This window comes from Macaca nemestrina, chromosome 14 (genome assembly GCF_043159975.1).
Source record: "Macaca nemestrina isolate mMacNem1 chromosome 14, mMacNem.hap1, whole genome shotgun sequence".
Classification (NCBI taxonomy): domain Eukaryota; kingdom Metazoa; phylum Chordata; class Mammalia; order Primates; family Cercopithecidae; genus Macaca; species Macaca nemestrina.
Window position 1 is genome coordinate 75,864,278 of NC_092138.1, and position 24,302 is coordinate 75,888,579.

Below are 24,302 nucleotides of genomic sequence, written 5' to 3' on the forward strand. Positions count from 1 at the left end.
TCTCAAGATGAAGAAGTAAAACTGGATTAATTTAATCATTCTATGTGGCAATTTGCACATTTAATTTGGGTTTAAAAATTTTTAAAGTGAAACAGGATAAACTGCAAGGCGTAATACCTTGTTTAGCGAGTATAAATTTCAGTTCATACAAAACATACATTTTCATTTTAAAAAATTGAAATGTATTATTTTAAATTGTTCATTGCTTCTAACTAAAGAATAAGAAAATGATGATTACTGTTAATAATTTTGTCATTCTTGTGTCAAGCATGCCAGATACACCATTGTAACCTGGCGAAGTGCTCTCCCTCATGTAATAATCATGATGCAATGTCACAGATGAGGAGTTCAGAGAACTTCTGTAACTTGAGCAGGGTCCCACAGCTGGAATTTGCTGGACTGGTTATCAATCCCACATTTGTCTCACTCCTAAGCCCAAGGTTGTAAGCAGTGTGTCAGGATGTTTGAGTTGCTAACAACCAAGGCAAAGTGAGGAATAAAGGTTTTTGAGCTTCAGGTTCATTTTGAAAAAGGAGACTTGCTTCAAGGAAGTTCATTACTTTTGCCAAGAACCTTTGTTTTTAAATTGTCAATTATCTGTACCAATACTCTCCTAAGCAATCACCCAAGGGCCTGAAGGAGTTTATGCACCTTTCCATAGGAAGCAATTTACTTTCCTTTCTCAGGACAAAACAAACAAACAAACAAACAAACAAAAAAAAAAAAAGGCCCATTATCTAACAAAGGCATTTTCTCATGTCACATAATAAAAATTTAGTTTTTTTCCAAATAATATTAAAATAATAAAGAGGATCTATTTTTGGAGTTGAGACAAGGATGTAATAATGAGCCAAATGGGCTTTCTCAATAGGTTAATACCTGAAGGCACTGGTGCTCACTCTGTATTACATGGGCCTTGACATTTACTTCCTAGAGAGGTGCCAACATTTACAGTGTTTTTAAATGCAAGACTGCTCTCAAGCCACAACTTTTAATTCCACTGTGACATTATCCTTTCCTTTTCCCTGAAGTCATGAATGAGTTGTGGTTGGCAACACATGAAGAAAATTGCTGATATCAGGAAAAGGACTGGTAATAGAATCAGAACTTAAATGCTGGAAGTGTTGGGATCAGGTTACTAAAGTCTTTCCTCTGGCAAAATTTCAACTAGAACTTTCAGCAGAAACTCTCACTATGGAAGGCCTTACATTTCCAGGAAGGTACTTGTGTTAGCAGAAAGAGCAGAAAGAGGGGCTAGAAGAAGAAATAAGAATTCAGACCTCAACATTCATCGAGGGTGTGTTATATGTCCTGAAGGCTCTTATACTTTTACCTTTACAACAATCTTATGAGAGTTCTGTTTGTTTGTCCCTATTTTATAGATAGGAAAAGTGCCTTTTTTTTTTTTTTTTTTTTTTTTTGAGACAGTGTCTTACTCCGTCACTCAGGCTGGAGTGCAATGGCATGATCATAACTCTCTGCAGCCTCAGTCTCCTGGACTCAAGCAATCCTCACACTTCAGCCTCCTGAGTAGCTCAGACTTCTGACATGCACCATCATGCTGGCTAATTTTTAAATTTTGTGTACAGATGAGGTCCCACTGTGTTGCCCAGGCTGGTCTTGAACTGGGCTGAAGCGATCTGCCCGCCTCAAACTCTCAGAGTGCTAAGACTGTAGGCATGGGCCACTGTGCCTGGTGAAAAATTGCTTTTAGCAGAGGCTGAGGGACTTGCCCAAGGTCTCATAACTAGCAGGTGGTAAAATGGATATGTTAGCTCAATTGTCTCAAGTCTAGGGCTTTTCCCATCATGCTACAGCTACCTCTCCACATTATGACCACTTCCATGCCCAACATGGCATTATCAAGTTATGAAAACAAATTGCATGGACTCTGGCATCAGACAGCTTGAGTTCGGATGCTAACCTTGCTACTTAATCGCTATTGGACAGTGGGCAAATTATCTCTTGGAGCAGTGACAGTGGCAATAATGCTTACCAAATAATTCACTTCTACATTTCATCCCCCTCTGATTATGTGAGGACATGTGACTAGGACTAACTAGTAAAACGCAACCAAAAGTGGTGTGTGTCATTTCTAGGCTGAAGCAGTAAAAATTCTATGAGTAATTATCCAATCCTCTCTTCTTCCAGAGAGAGAGTTGGAAGACTTCAAGTTACACAGGGTGCAGCTAAAATATCTTAGAGGCTGGGCCTGGTGGCTCATGCCTTGTAATCCCAGCACTTTGGGAGGTCAAGGCGGGTGGATCACTTGAGGTCAGGAGTTCAAGACCAGCCAGGCCAACATGGTAAACCCCTGTCTCTACTAAAAATACAAAAATTAGCAGGGTGTTGTGGCATGCACCTGTAATACCACCTACTCAGGAGGCTGAGACAGGAGAATCGCTTGAACCCTGGGAGGTGGAGGTTGCAGTGAGCCAAGATCGTGCCATTGCACTCCAGCCTGGGAGACAGAGTGAGAAAAAGAAGGGACAATCTGGATTTCCCCTGAATTTAAACTGAAAACAGGGTATATACATATTTTGGGGAGAAGATGGTCTGGAGAATCTTAGCATTGTCTCTCTTTCCTACTTTTGAGGAAGCCATAAATGAAACTCTCCAGGAAGAAGCCTAGGGATGCTGGTGACAGTCATGAGCAGGCCCTTCAGGAGGGGAACAGCATGTCATTTTTGCTTTAGCACTCTCTTAAAATGTCTTTCTACATCCCTGCAACTAGCTGAGGGGGAGTAAGAGAGCAAAGCTGTCAGACCAGCAGCATCTTAATTATGGAGATTAGAAATATTTTATGCAATTGACACAGCCTCTTCTAAATTACATAGTATTAGGGAAAATGATTCTGTCTAGCACCAATGAAAAAGGAAGAAAGGAGATCTCTGAGACAGAACAGGTTGATTTTGACAGTTTGTCCAATAAAATAATGATAGGCAAAGAAACTTCAAAAACCAAGCTAATACTACTCTTTTCATTGCCTTACACAAATCTCTTAACAGGACTTGAGGGAAGCCAGGAATGATTGTAGCTAAACTTCAAATTGCTAGTCCAGCAATGTGTGCAGACCCTGTAGCCTGCCCCGCCTCCCCATTCCTCCATGTTGTTCTGTAGCATCACACTAGGAGATAAACCACTGGAGCACTTGGGAAGCGAGTGAGTTGGTGGTCAATTTCCAGGGAGTCTATGTCCTTTGCTCAGTGGGAGAAATATCAGTTAGTATCCCTGAAGTGGTACCTTGGTATTCTCAAAAAGTTCAATTACTTCCCAAGGCCTAGTAATTTCCTGCCAGGCACAGGAGCATCTGGTTCTACAAGAATTGAGGCCCATTGAAAGCATTCTGAAGACTGAAGGTTTTGGTAAAGAATATGGAAGATTCCTGTCAATCATACTTAGGCACCATTTTTCTGAATTGAATAGGGGAGTTGATGAGTAGGGGCATAGCTCTAGCGCCTACTGTTTTTATTATTTAATCTTTCCTCCCTCTAGTCCTCCCTGTATGATACTACCATAGTGATCATTTTAAAGCAAAAAGCCCACTGTATTACTACTTTACTCAAAACTCTTTGTTTCCTCTTATCTGCAGAAGGTACAAATTCTAAGGCCTATGAATGCCAGAGGGTAATGTAGATAGGAGAAACTGGCCCCTGTCAGAAAAGACTTCAGAGAGTGTTTGAAACTGTGATAAACAGAAGAGCTCAGGCCAAGATCTCCCAACCTACATGCTCTTCTTACAGTGCGACATTGATATTTCCTCAAGGGTAGGGTTTGGGGAGCACCAATGGTCGCTTCCCTTGAATCTAAATGGGCCTATGACTATAGCAAAAGTGATGCTATGTACTACCTGAGGCCAGGTTATAAAAGGCAATGCAGCCTGGGCACGGTGGCTCACACCTGTAATCCCAGCACTTTGGGAGGCTGAGGTGGACAGATCGCCTGAGGTCAGGAGAAAACCCATCTGTACTAAAAATACAAAAAAATTAGCTGGGCGTGGTGGCATGCGCATGTAATCCCAGCTACTTGGGAGGCTGAGGCATGAGAATCACTGGAACTTGGGGGGCGGAGGTTACAGTGAGCCAAGATCATGCCATTGCACTCCAGCTTGGGCAACAAGAGAAAAACTCTGTCTCAAAATAATAATAATAATAATATTAAATACATAAGTAAAAGGTAATGCAGTGTTAGCCTGGTCCTCTCAAGATGCTCACATCTGGCCGAGTGTGGTGGTTCACACCTGTAATCCCAGAACTTTGGGAGGCCGAGGCAGGTGGATCACCTGAGGTCAAGAGTTCAAGGCCAACATGGTGAAACCCTGGCTCTACTATAAATACAAAAATTAGCAGGTGCCTGTAATTCCAGCTACTCAGGAGTCTGAGGCAGGAGAATTGCTTGAATCCAGGAGGTGGAGGTTGCAGTGAGCCCAGATCATGCCATTGCACTCCAGCTTGGGTGACAGTGAGACTGTCTCAAAATAATAATAATAAAATAAATGAAAATAAAAAATAATTAAAAAAAAAAAAAAGATGCTCACCCTTAGATCTCAGCTACCAAGCTTTGAGGAAACCCAGGTCATGTGGCAAGGCTCCAAGTAGGTATTCTGGCTGATAGCCAACAGCCAGTAACAACCTCCAGGAGTGAGGAAACTTCAAGATAACTCCTGCCTCATCCACTATCTAACTGCAACCACAGGACAGCCCTCAAGTGAGAACCTCTTAGCTGAGCCTACTCTGCTCCCCCAACTGTGAGATTTGATGATTGTTGTTGTTTTAAGTCATCAAGTTTTAATTTGGTTTGTGATACAACAATAGATAACTGGAACATCCAATAGATCTTATTGATTTCTAAGCCTGCATCTTTGCTTAAGTCATTTTACACCTGAGAGTTCTCTTTTTCTCCCATCATCTTCACTTATCCAAAGCTACGTGTTAAGGACCAGCTGAAACACAATTTATGAAGCCTTTCCTAATTATTGCATTTGTGACCTGTTCTTTCCTTGTACTCTGGACACTGTATATGTTCTTCATGATTAACAGGTCATTCAGGAGAACCCCCCCCCGTCCTTAATAAAATAAAACGTTTTATATTATTAAAATATTTAAATATAGTTTTTTTAAGTACATGCTTTTGTCAAAACTACAAAAAATTCAAAAGTTATAATTCAGAACATGTCTCTCTTCTGTTTGTTCTGTTTCACCACGATTTATCCCCACCTCCTCTCCAAAGGTAACTGCTGTTTACAGATTGGTACATATTCCTCACAACCTCATCTATACGGACATGCACACACGTGCTTGTGTACACTCAATTTACATCACACACACACAAGATTGACATGAACATGATTCCATCATAATCCTGTTTTGTAAACTACCGTTTTTAGCTGATGGTATATTTTAGTTATGTGTAGCTCAAGTCATTAAATACAGATTGCTCTTACTTTTTAACAGTTGTGTAGAGCTTCCCATTATTTAAGCAATTACTTAACCAATCTTCTGTTTATGGAAATCTAGGTTTTTCTCAATGTTTCCTTATTAAAAACAAGATTGTATTGCTGTTGGATATTCTCAGGGTAAGAATTGCTGGGTTAAAAGAATACACCTTTTACATTTTGATACAAATTCTTAAATTTCTCCCCAGAAAGAGGGTAACTATTTATATCACCATTAATCATGTATAGAGTACTGTGACCTTCTCTCACACTGGTTATTATTAAGCTTTTAAATCTTTGCCAATTTGCTAGGTGAGGAATGATGTCTCCTAATTTTTAAACTTACAGTTTTATTATTAGTAAGGCTGAGCAACATTTCGTGTTTTATTAGTTCTTGTATTTCTTTCACTGTGGATTTTGTCTGTTATATCCTTTACTCATTTTTCTGTGGAGTGGGTTTTTTCTTTTCTTTTTTCTTTTGGTTTTAAATAGGAGCTTCTTGTGTATTATGTAAACCTTTATATAGACTTTGCAAGTATTATTTATCTCTGTCATTTGTATTTATTTTGTAGTATCTTTTGCATGTAGGAGTTTTAAAATATTTATGTAGTTAATCCTATAGGTCTTTTACTATGGTATTAGGCTAGTGTTATCCAAAGAAAAGTCTTTTATACTTCCAATATTAGAAAAGTTATTATTATTATTATTTTTATTTATTTTTGACAAAGTTTGGCTCTATCACCTAGGCTGGAGTGCAGTGGTACCATCTTGGCTCAATGCAACATCTGCCTCCCAGGCTTAAGTCATCTTCCCATCTCAGCCTCCTGAGTAGCTGGGACTACAGAGGCACACCACAACGCTCGGCTAATTTTTGTATATTTTGTAGAGACCGGGTTTCACCATGTTGCCTAGGCTGGTCTCGAACTCATGAGCTCAAGTGATTTGCCTACTTCAGCCTCCCAAAGTGCTGGGATTACAGGTATGAGCCACTGTGCCCAGCCAGAAAAATAAACCTATTTTATACCAGAAGTTTTACAATAAACAATAACAAACAACAATAACAAGAAGTATTTTAAAAAGTAGTAATCTGATATTTAATATAAGCTTTCCTTTGAGACATTCTAGGCATTTATAAATCTAAATTCCTAGGGACTCACTGACAAAATTCATTCATTCATTGAACAAATATTTATGTAACATTCCTGGATACCAAGCTGTTTTCTAGGCTTTTGGTACACAGTGGGAACTTGTCTAGTGGAGGTAAGAAATGGTTAACAGGGAAAAAAATGGAACAGCATTTTTTAAATTAAAAAAAAAAAATCAATCTTTGTGGACCTCCTTTAAGCTTATATAGCATGTGGACTTTTCCCTTTCATTGCATTTAAACTATACTCTATTCTTGGTTTAAATATCTTTCCACCCCTTAAGAATGATCTAAAGGCAAGGAGTGTATTTGTCTTCGAATCCCAGGCACCCAGCTAGGTATTTGGTTCATTATAATGGCTCAAGACATGTACTGTTAAATAAATAGATTTCCCTACTTTACAAATTTCTTCTCTCCTTCACAAATTAATACTCATAACCCTGGTTCCGTTTTCTCTCCTTCCTCATCCCACTATCCCAAAATGAAAAACCAACACTAATTTTATGTTGGAAACAGCTGAGATCCCTGAGGACTGATGCTTGAGCACAAGCTACTTAATCAAAATCAAACATGCTTAGCTCATAGAAAGCAGTCAATACAAAAATCATTAAATGAATCGAATGACTACAATGTTTAAAAAAGTCATTCAGAAAAGTAGTAAGAGGAAGATACACCCCTCTAAACACAAGTTCATAACAAGCATTTTAAAGAGAATTCATACATGGTTTGATCTTGCAACAAAAATCCAAGTGAAACCACAGATAAAAGCCAGAGTTATTAATAAATATTGGAGGAACATCAACTTACAAGTGTGAGCTGAAACAAAGTTGCAGAGCTAAGGACTTAAGAACTGCCAGTCTTGCTGAATACAATGTTGTCTTTTTCTGTGGCATGTCTGAGTTTGGGAAAGCTCTCTTAAGGTAAAGTGGATTTCTAACTTCTGGTTTAACTGGGAGGCTGAGATACATTTCTAACTTCTCAAACAGAGACCTGCTCTTGCCTCTCTGGCAATGAATGAACAGTTACAGCCTTTGGTTACAATCAGTTTTTGCTTTTGGAGCATCTCCCAGGGGTGATATATGAATGCTCAGGAGGAAGAGGTTGTGAGGCAAATCTGGAAGCTGGGGCTCTGCTGAAGCAAATATGCTCTTGTGGGATGTGGCTGTGAGCACAGTATGTGCTAAAATGTAAATAACACAGCCAAAGCACCAAATGCCACGGTTTTTAAATTAAGAGGACTTCTCAGCAGTTATAGACATATACATGTAGAGATGCATTTGTATTTCTGTTACCCCAAAACCTGAAATCATGTGAACAACGAGTCAGGCTTTATTAAGATCATTGGAAAGACCATTAATTCAACGTTTTCCCTCAGTGAGTGACCAGCACCAAGTCCTCTATTTGAAGCTGGCACCCTTGGAATTCACACAGCCAATTACGCAATACCAGACCATTGGGAAGCATTTCTGGCTGGCTCAGCTGGTGATCCGATTTTACCCTGCAGCACCAAGATTGATAGACCTTATAATTTTATCCTGGTTAGCGCAGATGGTTTTTACATAAGTTTTTAAAAACCTCCTTTCTCCCAAAAGAAAAAGAAAAACAACCTAAGCCCTTCCGAAGGGGCTTGCCCTGCTAACATCTCACGATGGTAGATAAGTACCCTCATCACTGGCTTAAGAAAAAAAGAAATCTCTTTTGTGATTTCTGAGTTTGCTGTGGTTTAATTTCATTGAATGCTGTGTGTACTTATTTATAAGAGTGAAAAGGAATAGTAATTTGCCTCTCTAAATCACTCATTTCACGAGGCTTTTTTTGGGCATGAGGGGGATGGGAAAGAGACTCATTCTTAGAAGGTACAGCATATCCAATGCACAAGCTGTTAGTTTCCCTCATGCTAATGACAAGGTATAATTTTGAAACATCACATTCATATGCATATATGGTGCATACATACATAAGTGGTGTATTTACAAAGCACCTTAGAGAATCTTAGAACTCTTAGTTCTATTAACCCTTAAAGGGAAAACCAGAGTTCAGATCAGTCAAGCACAATGGACTGTGCTTGCTTTCAATTATATTCACCCATTAGCTATGTCTAGGAAAGAGATCTCTAAAAAAGTAAAATACATTTTATGAAGCACTGCCACAGTCTGTTACGCATTTATCTCCTTCTACAGTTCCAATTACAGAATAAGCAGGAGCTACTACACGGAACAACAGCACTAGCCAAAAAGATTTTTCTAATCTGAGAAATGCTCCCATATTGACTCTGCTAAGAGAAACAACTCCCCTTTCCTTGACTATAAAGAAGGAAGACAGATGGCTTCTTGTTTAGGACTGTAATTTTACTTTCAGTCTCCTCTCTGAGTTAAAAACAACATGTACTTTTCTGGCTTTGAGGGAAAATCTCAAGGGAATGTTTTTTATTCCTGGCCACACTGAATAATTCAACAAACATTTGAGAGAGCTGAGGGAGATACAAAGGAGAAAATACTTTTCCTTGTTCTCAGGGAGTTTACAATCTAACTCTGGAGTTTACAACCAGAATTGGGACTAGAACCATTAGAGTTTTATGTCTTCGCTTGTATTTGTCGGTCTAATGGTTATCAGAAACACATGTAGGATTCTCCAGCTCCGGGGTATGGCGGACCCTCTGATCGAATTGAAAGGAAACTAGAAAGAATGCAGAAGAATTCAAGATCTTAAGCAGTTGAATACTTGCTGACCTAGCAGCACTTCCTTATGTTATTTAATCTTGACCACAAGCCTTTGCGGTCATCCTTGCTACCAGCATATCACAGAAGAGGACAATGAGATTTGGAGAGGTAACTCGTCCACAGTCACGAACTCAGGAAATGGCATAGGAAAACACCAATTAGGAATTTTTCTCTGGCCCTTTCTGTAGCTGTCCCCTTACAGGCTCCCATTCCAATTTTCCTTGGCTTAGATTCCCTTTCAATGCATGTAAAGTCAATTTAATTCTGTGTTCTTTTCTTCCCTCTACACTTGAAGTAATCTTTAAAACGTGATGTCTCATATTTGGTGAATCAGTGCTTTTGGAAGTCTCACTCCCTTGCGTCTTTGCAAATAAAGTTTTTCTTTTTTCTTTTTTTTCCCGTGTCTGTCTTTTGAGACATTCTGTGACAAGATGAAATGACATATGAAGGCTATAACAGTGCCTGATAAATGTGTTTTTTAACATTAGTCATTACCTTTAGTTTTATTTCTTTCACTTTTTAACTGTTTTCACCTCACACTGTATTTCCTAACGACTCTTTTGGAACTGTAAATTTCTTGAAGGTAGTGACCACGTCTACTCTAACTTGTTGCTGCTTCCTTTAGTCTTACTGATTTAGCAACAGTAACTTGGTAAGTCTCTTTTGTTCGTCTCTTTATTGCCAATACCAGTTACTGGAACTTAGTGTGTCATCGGTATTTTTAATATAAATTAATGTCCCCTTTTTGTTTTTTGTAGACTATCCTGTATAGGAAAGTTTAGCTTAGATCCAGTATGGCTTTGACTTGCAAGCCTGGGTAACTTTTTGCCTTTTCCTCATTTCTGGCTATTTATTACCATTTCAACCTTGGGGACATTTCATTAGGTTCTTGGTCCCTTTCAAGGCTCAGTTTCCACATCAGCAAAATGGGGACAGTAGCAACAGATACTTCTTTCTTCCAGCCTTCTTATCACCTACTCTTTCTCCAGGAAAGGTTTCTTATGTACGCTTTCCTCTGAAGAAGAGCCGACAGAGCGGTAAGAAGCCATCAGGATCCTGAGTTGTGCGCCCAGTAGGGAGAGGGAGCAGTCTCGCTTGCGTCCCGGGTCCGGAAGCAATCAGGCCCCTTTTCGGCAGCGAGTTGGCCCGGTCTTCGTCTGCCTCAGCCCGCTTTGCCCTCTAGCCTCGAGGCAGAGAGCTGCCTCGGTGCCACCGCTAAATAAGCCCGGCGCCGCGCAGTCTCTGACACGCGCGGAAGGGCCCGGCCTCGTTCTGGCTGCCACCGCCCTGCCGCCCGCACGGCGCTGCACTGGGGGCGGGGAGTCTGATGGGAGACGCGCGCGGCGCTGAGGAGGCGGCGGCCCGGGAGAGGGAGCGGGAGAGGGACTGGGCGCGGGAGGCGGGAGGCGGGGAACGGAGGGAGGCGCCGCCGCCGCCGCCGCCCGCCCCTTTCCGCTGGGGAGCAGCTGCTGCAGCAGGAGCAGAGCAGGAGCCGCGCAGCCGCCGCCGCCGGGGGATGTGGCCGGTGTCTGCCCCTAGCCGCGCCGCCTCTTGAGTACCAGCCGCCGCTGCAGCCACCGCCGCCGCCTAGCCGTGCGGGGCCAGGCCGCGCCCTCCCCGGGCGCCCGCCGGCTCGCATGCCGAGGGGCTCTGGGGCGTAGCTGCGCGCCCGGCGCCGCCTCCGGGCTCCTTCGGCCCCGCCATGGGCTGCTGCAGCTCCGCCTCCTCCGCCGCGCAGGTGAGGGGCTCCCGCCTCCCGGCCGCCCGCCTGGATGCCTCCCGTGCGCCGCGTCGCTCGGCGGGCGCCCGCCGTCCGATACCTCTCGCTGTCCCCAGCCTCCCTTGAGCGCACCGTGCAGTCCAAAGACCCCCACGCCGCCTTTCCCTCTCCCGGGTGCCGCCGATGCCCGCGCGCTGGCTCCCCGGTCCCGCCGATGCCCGCGCGCTGCTCCGCGGCTGCCGACTCGCAGGCGCCTCTGCGCGTCCCCTGGTGCGCCCTCAGCTCTTCCCGGCCCCTTTCCCACTCGGCCCCCTCCTGCCAGTCACACCTGAGCGGCCCGTCCCGCCAGCCGGCAGGTAGAGGCTGCACTGGCGCCTCCTCTGCCCCAGGTGGCATCCCCTTCCCTGTTCTTCCGGGCCTGGCTCCTCTCTTCCACCTCTGTGGAGTCTCCCCGCCATCCGTCGCCTGTTTTCTGTGCTCCTCGCAGGTGTACCCCCAGCAAGGGCTCTTCACCTCTTCCACCGAATTCCGGTTTCTGCTTCATTAGATATTCTGTCCCTTTTCTCTTGCCTGCTGCCCCCCGGCTGGGTTCAGATGTTTCAGCAGGTCCCGGAGCCCTTCCACGGCCCGCTCCGCAGACCTCGCTTGCTCGCTTGCACCCCATCCCCCCTTGGTGCCGTGACCCGGGCCCCGCGGCCTCCCAGCACTCGGAGGCCCCTGCGGGAGCGCGGATTCTGGGCTGGGAAGGAGATTGGGCACCTGGTGGGTGACGGGAGCGTTACGGAAACTCCCTCTTTGTTGCCAGTGTTACAGGAGGAAGAGGTTCCGAATTTAGTTTTTCTGTGGGCACTGGCTGAATGTTGTCGCTGAGGGCTGAGATGCAGAGATTTCTCCCAGCTTCTACCCTGCCCCCATCCAAATTTCGCCAACCTCCTTCTCTCGGATCCGAGCCCTTAACCTGGGTGGATATGTTTAGACAACTGTATGAGGATCAAATGTAATAGAACTTGACTACTGGCCACTAATAACTGGGAGGACCTGTTTGTAAATTACCTAATTTAGTGGATTAGTGAGTGTATTTACAAATACTATAAAAAGCAATCAGGAATACTGCATCAAACTGTCTTGTGGTGGTGTATGAAAAATAGGCTCTGACAACGCCTGGGATGTAATCTCACAGTTTCATTAGCGTAGAATTTAACTGTGGTCTGTGATTTGTTTGTTTTAGGGGGCAGGAAAGGGTTCTTGTTTTTAGAAATAAAGGATGGTTGTTGGTGAAGAAAAATGCTAGTTTGGGGGAAAAAAAAATTCCTCCAGAGATCTAGCATCTGTGATAATGCCAGAAGTGTTTTTACTGCTGCTAAATGACTATATATAACTCAGTTTTAAATAACCTGCATACTTGTTCTGAAAATCTGAGATCTGTTAGAGAGAAAATGACTAGAATTGCAGATGAATGGGGACATTTATGTTTTATTAGGTATCCATCCTATCATCCTATTCCTCCAGTCCTTTGTTTTTTTTGAGTGTTTGCTTACCCGTTTGGTTTTCTTTTTTTTTTCTACTAGCATTATAGTCAGGCTTATTGGTGTAGTTAAACATTCCTATTCAGTTATAATAGCAAAGAAAAAACTATATGTAGAGGTGTTAGGAAGGAGAGGCTTGGTATATCAGAGTTTTCATATTAACATATAAAGGCGTAGAATTGCACATAACTTTCAGCTGGTTAGGATTTTGTGGGGTCTAGTTGGGTGCTCTTTAATATTTAAATATAATTTTCACCAAAAAGGTGTTTTTCAGATTGCCTTTCTTTTCAGAATTGAGTCAATTTACATTCTCTTTTGGTGGTGAAATGCCTTTAAGACAGAAAAGTATTGATAGTTTATGGTTGACTTGTTCAGTGCATGAACAATTAAATTTGGGAGGGATGGGTGCTGCACCAGAACTCTGCTTTAAAACAGGTAGTGGGTCTTGCATTTGTCTAGCTCAGCGTCATACTTTTCAGAATGCTATCATATACATTTTCTTTTCTTTTACCTCCTCTCACTGTAGAACATGCCATGTTCTACAGATAAGATGCATGTCATACACCCAAGGGGTGCATTTTTTTCCTGTGGATTCCTGTAACCAATCAACAGCTGTCACATTTTTAAGTTCAGCTTTAAGGACTTGTAGTGTTCAGTGGAGCATTGAGGAGCAGGTTTTGTGCCAAAGAGCTGATCTTTTTTTTTTTTTTTTTTCTTCTTATTTGAGATTTTTGGCATCCTTCTTCATTTGTGAAATGTTACTAATCTGCTGGTATTTTAACTCCTTTCAGGAGCATCACCAGTTTTAGAATACTGTTGTTCCTATATGTGTTTTTAAACAAAATAGGGTTGCAACTCCACATTTTCTCCTGCCTCTCTTAGGGGTCTCAAATGTATTTTCTTCTTCTTCCTTTTTTTTTAGATGGGGTTTTGCTCTTGTTGCCCAGGTTGCTGGAGTGCAATGGTGCGATCTTGGCTCACTGCAACCTCTGCCTCCCAGGTTCAAGCGATTTTCCTGCCTCAGTCTCCCAAGTAGCTGGGATTATAGGCATGTACCACCTCACCTGGCTAATTTTATATTTTTAGTAGAGACAGGATTTTGCCATGTTGGTCAGACTGGTCTCGAACTCCTGACCTCGGGTGATCTACCCACCTCGGCCTCCCAAAGTGCTAGTATTACGGGCATGAGCCATCGCACCCTACCAGGGGTCTCAAATGTATTTTCACTCAGAATATGTTTGTTTCATCGCTTCTACTGGATTGTAAGCTTCTGGAGCACAAGAACTGTTTTTGTTTTCCTTATTTGTGTATCCACTGCAGTGCCTCACTGTAGCTTGTACTTAATAGTTGTTCAGCAGTAGTCCCTGGAGGGAATATATAGACATGTATTTGAACCTCTGACTGGCAAGTGGCATCGAATGTGACTCTAGCCCTGACCCATTGAATTCTATAGGCTGGTTGATTAATTCTGCCAAGCCGTCCTCTTCTAAACTCAAACCTGGACTGTTTAAGTTAAAACTTACCTGCCTTTTCTACATCTCTGTTCTTTCAGTGGTACCATCAGCTTGCAAAATTGTTCAAGGTTTTCCTTTGCTCCTGATGACCTGCTTAATGTGTATGTTTTAGATGGAGCAGTGACTATAACATCTTAAAAGAGCTTGTCTGCAAACTCTAATGATAACCTACACAACACATGAAAACAATGTGCTTTGAGGTAATCTGCAGTTCAGTTTAGCTTTTCTTAGCAGTATCTTCAGCAACTTTAAAGCTCTGGCAGGTTTTTATCAATGTAAATAAAGTGCATTTTCTTTTTGTAGCAGGGATTCACTTTTGAAGTACAATTTATCTTCCCTTACAGTCTCTTACTATGTTGTAGATTCTCATAAAAGAGTTTGTGGTCTTCCAAAGTTTGATCTCTTGTAGTCTGTCCTGGTATTAGTTTCATTTTCTTGGCAGTATCTGGGTATCATAATTTCCCATCAAAATAATTATACCGTTTTAGGATTTAGATCAAAGAAAAGTGTCACATTCTATACTAGTATTTCATTGCTAGAGGAGCAGATTATTGGCAAAATAATTTGTGCTGTATCAGCTATGTACATCTAGGATCTTAAAAGTGAGTGAGGGCTCTTAAAGAACTTTTAAAATTATTTTTAAAAAATTAATGACCATTACAAGGTGTTTCCTAATATTGGTAATTGCTCAATACCGACCAACACATGATAGTCTTTGCCTAAAAGTCTTTTGAGGGGAACTTAAAAGATAGTCTTGAGTTTCTTTTTACAGTACTAATCCTCCCTAAGGCTCTTAAAATTTACTCCCATCTCCCTATAATTCGTTTGTTCTGGTATAACCTGACATAATTTCTATCCTTGTAATGTTAAACTTCAAAGTTCACTTGTAAATCTCCAGATTTATTAAAATGCTCTTTCCCATTGACAAACCAGTTTGAATGAATCTTTTGAAATATTACTTAGCAAATTGCCATAAGTCTTTGTCCTTAATGGCTACATCATATTTCTCACAGCAGTGCTTTGGAGGCCAGGAGATTTTGCAAGTTCTGTGTTCTGTGTCCTTCAGTTCTAACCTTAGACATTGTGAGAGGGATGGAAGAGAATCTTTCAGGTTGAACAAACTGCCCCTTGTCTGTCTAGCTTTAGGAGACTTTTGTCCACTGTCTCATTCTGTGGTCTTCAAATTGAAGGCTGTATATTTAACTGTCTTTTTGTAGCTCTCATATTCTGTTTTGGGAGTAATAAAAAACAATCAGAAGTGGTTTACAAATGCTGGTTAACATTTGCATATACTAACTGTGCTTTAACAGAATTTTAATAATACCATCATCTATATCAGCTTTGTGGAGTTTGAAGTCAGATGGTAAAAATTAAATTTGAAGAGTGTAGTGGGAATTACCAACAGAGACTAAAGTTGCTCAATTAAATTATGACCTGCAAAGTAAACCTGATATAACGGGAACAGAAGTCATGGCATGAAGCCTTTTTTTCTTTCCTCTTCTGAATAGTGTGCTGTTAGCGTAGAGGATCTACTCCTCAAAATATGTAAATCAAAGTTAATGTCAAAATTGGAAAATAATGTAGAAATGGTAATTTTTTTTTTTTTTTTTTGAGCCAATGTTTGGCTCTTGTTGCCCAGGCTGGAGTGTGGTGGCATAATCTCGGCTCACTGCAATTTCTGCCTCCCGGGTTCAAGTGATTCTACCGTCTCAGCCTCCCAAGTAGCTGGGATTACAGGCGCCTGCCACCACGCCCAGCTGATTTTGTTTTTGTTTTTTTTTTAATTTTTAGTAGAGAGAAGTTTTCACCATGTTGGCCAGGCTGATCTCAAACTCCTAACCTCAGATGATCCAGCCGCCTCAGCCTCCCAAAGTCCTGGGATTACAGGCATGAGCCACCACGCCCGGCCAATTCCCAAATCTTAAATTGCAGTTTACTAATTTTTCTTTTTTTTTTTTGAAACAGGGTCTTGCTCTGTCACCCCGACTAGAGTGCAATGACATGATCATAGCTCACTGCAGCTTTGATCTCCTGGGCTCAAGTGATCCTCCCACCTCAGCCTCCTGAGTAGCTGAGACTATAGGTGCGAGATCATGCCTGGCTATTTTTTTTAATGTTTTAAATTTTTTGTAGAGACAGGATCCCACTATGTTGCCTAGGCTGGTCTCAAACTACCGGGCTCAAACGATCCTCCTGCCTTGGCCTCCCAAAGTGCCAGGATTATAGGCGTGAGCCATTGCACCCAGCCTACTTTTTTATCTTTAGAAAAGGCTTACTTAATAAAATTTTGAAGTAAAGAATTTCCAAGTTAAATTTCACACCGCCATTTGGAACTTCCTATAGTTGCTATCTGGAGAGCAGCATGGTACAGCAAAGCTAGTCTACCTAGAATGCTTCCAGGCTTAACAAGTACTATACTATCAAATACTATTTGATGTGTTAACAGTACAGTCATTTAAAAATGTTATTGGCCTGGGAAAATTATTCATAAATATATATTCTACTACCAGTAATTGGTTAATAGTTGTTTTTCTGTGCTCCCCTTTCCCCTGCTCAAACTGCAAAGAAAGAATGAAATATTTCAATTTGGTCATTTTGCCTCAGATTTTTGGGACTATAGGGGATATACGAGATAAACCTACTATCACTTTTCTGTTGATCTAAACTAGAATGTAGGAATATGAAGTAGACTGAGGTCAGAGAGATACATTATGAGGTAACTGGGATTAGAAACCTTAGTCTCTTAATCTCTTGTCCTTTCTGTAGTACAGTACTATTAATTCTTAATGTCTTAGGTTTTCTTTTCCTTTCATCCTTGGCTGTACATTGGAATCACTTGGAGAAGTTTACAAATACTATGGAAGTGATGCCTGGGTCCTATTCCCAGAGATTCTTATGTATTGGTCCAAGACTGCTGGCTAGGCATCACAATTTTTTCTTTCTTTTTTATAACTGCTTCTTGCAGAGCAGGGCTGACCCATAGTAGTGCACCCAGAGTAGCCAGCATCAAAACTTTTAAAAGTTCCCCTGGTAGCCCTCATGTGTCACCAAGTTTGAGAGGCACTGTTCCTTACCCTTTGTCTAGGTAATTTTATCCCTCGTATGGCTTCAGTTACAGTCTGTATGTTAACAGTTCCCAAACTAAATTACTGTCCTCGTCACTGATCCTTATATCCAACTGATTAATTAGCATCTACACTGGAATATTGTACAGGCAACTCAAACTCAGCATGTTTAAATCTGTCCTCAAAATTGTACCCCTCACCCCTGGCTTTTTCAGTACTTTATCTCTGGTTCACTGAATGATGCCAATGTCCTGGTTGTGGAAACTGGAGACTTGAGTCCTGTAGGGAAACTGCCTCTCACTCTTTTATATCTAGTCACCACATCTTGCCTCTTTGACCTTCTCAACGTCACTGCCAGCACTCTAGTTCAAACCTCTGTCATCTCCAGCCCAGATCTCTCCGTAACTATTCATGCTCCCTTCTAATTTTTCTTCGTATTGCAGTCTTGGTGATCTTTGAAAAATCCCAAGCTGATTGTCTTCCTCTCCTATTTAAAACACTTTAATGGTTTCCCATTGCTCTTAGGACAAAGACCAGAACCCCTGACCCTGGACAATAAGACCCTGTGTGTGGCTGTTCTCCATCTCTCTATAGGGTCACCTTGTGCTGTGCTTTTCTTTGCTCATTGCACTGCAGCCTCACAGATTCTTCAGTTGGTTGTATTCCTTCCTCTTAGAGGGCTTTTCCATATGTGGTTCACTTGTCTAGAAGGCTCTTTGCTTTGCTCCCTGGCTTTTGGCTGGTTGCTTTAAGTTTCAGCCTGAAAGTCACTTCCTTGGAAAAGCCTTTTCTGATCCCTTCAAACTAGGCCGTGTCTCCTCATTAAACTCTCATAGTCTTATGTGTTTTTCCTGTGAGCACTTAAAGCAGTAAACACATAATTTTACAGTTAATATTAATGTCTATACTAGGAGGTGACAGACTGCAGCCCATGGGCCAAATCTGACCTGCTACCTGTTTTTGTGTGACTTGCAAGCTAAGAATGGTGTTTACATTTTTAAGTGGTTGAAACAAATCAAAAGCATATGATTTCATGATAAATTAGTTTCATAAATTATGACATTTTAATTTCTTCGTAAGGGTTTATTGGGACACAGTCATACTAATTCATTTACTTGTCTGTAGCTGCTTTCATATGACAATGGCAGAGTTGAGTAGTTGTGACAGAGGCCTTATGGCCTGCAAGCATAAATATTTACTCTGTGGCCCTTTACAGAAAATGTTTGCTGACCCTTGCTCTAGGCTGAGTTGATGAAGAGAGGGCCCATGTTTGCTTTGTTTATTGCCATCTTGGTGCTTAGCTGGTACCAATACATGGTAGGCACTCATGAAATATTTGAATGAATTAACAAATATTTTCTTTCCCTCCATGGATAGAGGTGATTGAACTTTTACCTTAGAATGCTGGGGTTTTAAAATTCATTATAAAATTGTAAAAAAGATTCTTCTTTAGAAGATTCTTAACAGAATTTTCAGCAGCTCTCTTAAGCAGCTTGTCTGTTGAAGGTATACATGTCATTTATGAAGCAAGTATACTTATAAAGGTGTAAGTTACTGGGTCAAGGTGGATGGGAAAGGGCTAGTGCACTCAAGTAATGGACCAGTCAGGTTTACAGTGCTGATGTTTTTATAGCAGGCACAAATGGGTGAGACTTTATGGCAAGCATTGTAAAGAAAACCTGTTAGAGCTGGTGAAAAATTTAAGTCGTTAAAGAGTTCGACATTGTTATCTCTGCTGTGGGAATTCACTCTGTGAAGACAGTTAAAGTTTTTGACACAGTAATATTTCCTCCTTTTTGGTACTTTTTGTTTTCTCATTTATTTGGAATATAGTATAGCATAATGTTCCAATTTTGAATTTATGCATTGTATAAAATTTAGTATTTTTTTGGCAATTTAAAAAACAGATTTACATTTTTCAGTATGTTTTATTATACTCAATAGAGGGATGCCAGCTTTTTCCTCCGGGGGGACTCCTTTGTTATTGCATAATATGATAATGTTGTATAATAGGATTCATTTAACAAACATTTGGTTGATAAACCACTGAAATTTATTTTTTTGTGAATATATTATTATTCCTTTTAGTTGCTCTCTACAATATCACACAACCAGATATTTAGACTTTTATTTAGTAGGGAAACCCTTAAAAGCAACTTTTATTCCAATTTTTAAGGTTGCCAGAAATGCTGAAAATTATTGAATGTAAGTGTTTGACTTCTGGATATGTTTATAATACGTAAAGTAAAAAAAACCAGCAAGAAGATGGAAAAATTGAAAACAGATGACTACTTCAAGATATTTAAGTAGCAGGAAGGTATTAAAGTTTGTTTGTTTGTTTGTTTTTTTTTGTAGATTTGTGATAATATAATGATGATTATGTTCTCAGAAAATTCTTCATTATGAACTACTTACGATGTTACAGCTATAAGAAATAAAAAAGGCCAGGTTTGGTGGCTCACACATACAATCCCAACACTTTGGGAGACTGAAGCAAGAGGATTACTTGAAGCCAGGAGTTCTAGACCAGCCTGGGCAATATAGTGAGACCCATCTCTATAAAAAGTAGAAAAAAACAAATTAGCCGGGTATGGTGTTGTATGCCTTTGGTCTCAGCTACTCGGGAGGCTGATGTGGGAGGAAGATCTCTTGAGTCTGGGAGGTTGAGGCTGCAGAGAGCGATGATCGTGCCTGTACTCCGGCCTGGGTGGCAGAGCGAGACCCTGTCTTTTTTTTTGAGATGGAGTCTCACTATGTTGCCCGGGCTGGAGTGCAGTGGCGCAATCTCGACTCGCTACAACCTCTGCTTCCTGGGTTTGAGCAATTCTCCTGCCTCAGCCTCCAAGTAGCTGGAACTACAGGTGCCCACCACCATGCCTGGCTAACTTTATGTATTTTTAGTAGAGACAAGGTTTCTATGTTGGCCAGGCTGGTCTTGAACTCCTGACCTTGTGAATCTGCCCGCCTCAGCCTCCCAAAGTGTTGGGATTACAGGCGTGAGCCACTGTGCCCGGCTGAGACCCTCTCTTAAACAAACAAGCAAGCCAATAATAATAATTTTAAAAAACCCTTAAATCCAAATAGCTAGAACATTAAGGAAAATTGATTATCTCCTGTAAGTCAAGGGGTAAGGTAGCTTCCAGGTTGGGTAGTTCAGTGGCTTGATGATGTCAGCAAGGCCATAAGTTCTCTCCTTGTTTCTTTTTTGTCATTTTACGGAAGGTAGCTTTTTCTTAATTAGCTCCCCTCAAGATCCCAAGATGGCTATGGCTCTTCTTACCATCTTTTGCTGAGCTGACAATCTCCAGTGGTTTTCCTTTCATGGGAATTAGAGAGGGCTGCACACTCATCCCTAAACAAGCTGTAACGAGAGGAAGGCAAAGGACTCTGCAATTGGTTTAGACTGACCAGGACTTCCCTCTGAATCAAGTGAGGGGCAGAGCAACACCAGAACTAAAGGAGGACTTTGCCAGCAAGGTGGCGGCAGGGATGCAGGAGCGGGCATGGTGGCTGAATAGGTAGCCAATACTATCTGCTATGGTTTTGCCATCTTCTTTTGTCTTTAAATCAGACTTCTGTAGTTTTTCCTAACATTTTACTTACAGCTCCATTATGAACTTCACAGTTCGTAGTTCAAAGTCACACAGTTATCTTCTTATTGTCCTAGTGATGCTGCTCAAGCCATTGCTGAAACCCCTGTCTTTCTTTTTTGCCCACCCCCACTGCATCTTTCCCATTCTGAGCTAAGGACAGCTTCAGATGAAGAAGGAGCATTTTGAGGTTGGATTAATGGTTAAGTAGTGAGTTAGTATTCTTGCAAGCCATGGTCCCTCAAGAGCACCTTGGGGGTATGACCTCTTCTCTCTCTGGCTCACAATCTCCTTTTCTACCTCTTTTGAAGTCTCACTTCTGTCTGTGTTTATCTCTGTTTCAAAATTGGATATCAAAAACCTGATAGTTTTTATTTTCCTTATTTTTCTTTCCACCTCCAGCTAATACACCTAAGGAGCTATAATACTGAGTGGAATATACTAAAGAGGGAAAAAGAGAGTGCCTCTGTTTTCTTTTTTTTTTTTTAACTTGCTTACTTTCAGGATTTTTTTTTTTAAATAACTAAACTGAAAAGTCACATCATTATTTAGAGTATCTCTGATATAAAGAGTTCTCACAGTATATAAAAGGCATCCTTGCAATACATAATTTATAGAAGGAAATAAACTAATGTGTAAATATGTTCAATTTTGTTAATAACCAAATTAAAGCAAAGAGGCATCCTTTCACATCTGTAACTTTGGTAATAGTTAACAAAATAATGTAATTGCCCAAGTGGTTTTGACTCAAATATACTTTATTGATTTGCTGGAATAAATTGGAATGATCCTCTTGAGATACATTAAAAGCCTTAAAAAAATTGACACCCTTTATATGGTAATTCAAAAGTTGAGTAATGCTATATGTAAGAATCTTTTTATTGTAGCGTTATTTATAATGGCAAAAAGTTTAAAACATCATATGTTTGCTGTGAAACTTTCTTTTTCTTTTTTAAATTTATTTATTTATGTATTTATTTACTTTTATTTAACTTTTTTTAGACGGAGTCTTGCTCTGTCGCCCAGGCTGGAGTACAGTGGCGTGATCTTGGCTCACTGCAAGCTCTGCCTCCCGTGTTCATGCCATTCTCCTGCCTCAGCCTCCCAAGTAGCTGGGACTACAGGAGCCCACCACCATGCCTGGCTAATTTTTTGTATTTTTTAGTAGAGACGGGGTTTCACCATGTTAGCCAGGATGTTCTCAATCTCCTGACCTCGTGATCCGCCCGCCTCAGCCTCCCAAAGTGCTGGGATTACAGGCATGAACCACTGCACCCTCTTCCTTTTTCTTATTAAAATCCATTTGAATTTAGTCTGTTATACTTCCTCATTGCCAACTAAATGATCCTCCCTTAGTCATTGAGTGGCCTTTTGCCTTCCTCAGAAGTCCTTTCGCTATTTCTTCTCTAAACAGCTAGTAGAATCCGGAGGATTGAACACCATTGTGTACTGGGAGGAGGGTGGTCTCTATAGCCAGACTATATTGATGTGAATCCCACCTTGTCACTAGTTGAGTTATTTGGGGCCACGTTCTTTTTTTTCTTTCTTCTTTTTTGAGACAGAGTCTCACTCTGTAGCCCAGGCTGGAGTGCAGTGGCACGATCTCGGCTCACTACCAGCTCCGCCTCCTGGGTTCACGCCATTCTCCTGCCTCAGCCTCCCGAGTAGCTGGGAGCACAGGTGCCTGCCACCACGCCCGGCTTATTTTTTGTATTTTTAGTAGAGATGAGGTTTCACCGTGTTAGCCAGGATGGTCTCGATCTCCTGACCTCGTGATCTGCCCACCTCGGCCTCCCAAAGTGCTGGGATTACAGGCGTGAGCCACCGTGCCCGGCCTGGGCCACATTCTTTAACCTTTGGTGCCTGAGTTTCACCAGCTGTAAAATATAAACAATAATAAAACTTGCCTCAGAAGCTTTTAGCAAACTGCACAACTCATGAATGTATCTCAGAAATTACAATATTAATGTAAACTAAATATCCCTGATGTTCTAATAACCATTAATCCTTCCCTTAAAAATGTTTTTGTGTTTGAGGTTTGGAAAGGTACCCTGACTTCCAAAAATTTTATTTTTGAGACAAGGTCTCGCTCTGTCACCCTGGCTGGAGTGCAGTGATGGATCTTGGCTCACTGCAACCTCCACCTCCCAGATTCAAGCAATCCTCCCACCTCAGCTTCCCGAGTAACTGGGACTACAGGCAGGTACCACCATGCCTGCTAATTTTTGTATTTTTTGTACAGATGGGGTTTTGCCATGTTGCCCAGGCTCGTCTCAAATGCCCGAGCTCAAGTGATCTGCCCACCTCAGCCTCTCAAAGTGCTGGAATTACAGGCATGAGCCACCACACCCAGCCTGGTTTATATTCTTGAGATAATTTTATTTTGAGACAGAGTATCATTTAAGAGTTGGATCCAGCTGCATAGGACAGAAAACTGAAAGAAACTAGATAAACCAGATAAAAATGTATTTCTTACCCAAAGTAAGTCCAGAAGTAGTGGTTTCAGGGCTGATATGACACTCCTTGTTTACCAAAGACCCACTCTCCTTTTGGTTTCATTATGTAAGCATATGACTTTCATTCTTAAGATTACAAAAATACCTGGAAACTTTTTATTTTTATTTATTTATTTTTTTAGACAGGGTCTGTCTGTGTCACCCAGGCTAGAGTGCAGTGGTGAGATCTCAGCTCACTGCAGCATCAATCTCCTGGGCTCAAGCGATCCTCCTGGCTCAGCTTCTCAAGTAGCTGGGACTACAGTCATGTACTACCATGCCCAGCCAATTTTTGTATTATTTTAATTTAATTTAATTTTATTTTATTTTATTTTATTTTTTGAGAGAGAGTCTTGCTCTGTCACCCAGGCTGAAGTGCAGTGGCGCTATCTCGGCTCACTTTAACCTCCACCTCCTGGGTTCAAGCATTCTCCTGCCTCAGCCTCCCGAGTAGCTGGGATTACAGGCACCTGCCACCATACCAGGCTGATTTTTGTATTTTTAGTAGAGACGGGGTTTCACCATGTTGGCCACGCTGCTTTCAAACTCCTGACCTCAGGTAATCCACCTGCCTTGGCCTCCCAGAGTGCTGGGATTACAGGTGTGAGCCACCGCGCCTGGACTTTTTTTTTTTTTTTTTTTTTTTTGAGACCGAGTTTTGCTCTTGTCGCCCAGGCTGGAGTACAATGGCATGATCTCAGCTCACTGCAACCTCCGCCTCCCGGGTTCAAGCGATTCTCCTGCCTCAGCCTCTGAGTAGCTGCGATTACAGGCTTGTGCCACCACGCCTGGCTAATTTTGTATTTTTAGTAGAGATGGGGTTTCACCATGTTAGTCAGGCTGGTCTCGAACTCCTGACCTCAGATGATCTGCCTGCCTTGGCCTCCCAAAGTGTCGAGATTACAGATGTGAGCCACTGTGCCAAGTCTGTATTTTTTTGTAGAGATGAGGTCTTCCTATGTTGCCCAGGCTGGTCTCAAATTCCTGGGCTCAAGGGATCCGCCCATCTTGGCCTCCAAAGTGCTGGGATTACAGGCATGAGCTACCACGCCTAGCCCCCGGATTGTAAACTGTGTCTGGAAAATGAATGCAAA

The 24,302-nt window shown here is 41.6% G+C and overlaps 1 protein-coding gene across 5 annotated transcripts in view; it reads left to right on the forward strand.

Moving 5' to 3' along the window:
- The window catches only part of LOC105481019 (solute carrier family 44 member 1), a 243,524-nt gene that overhangs the window by 37,570 nt on the left and 181,652 nt on the right, over positions 1-24,302 (forward strand). For 2 of the 5 annotated variants that reach the window (XM_024792628.2, XM_071078100.1), the window contains exon 1: positions 10,788-11,036. The exons of 2 other annotated variants lie outside the window; for them this stretch is intronic. In XM_024792628.2, the coding sequence (XP_024648396.1) occupies positions 11,001-11,036 (36 nt within the window). In that variant the 5' untranslated portion in view covers positions 10,788-11,000. Of the gene's footprint in view, positions 1-10,786; positions 11,037-24,302 lie in introns of those variants that run through there. One more of the 5 variants, XM_011740264.3, reaches the window with a different exon arrangement.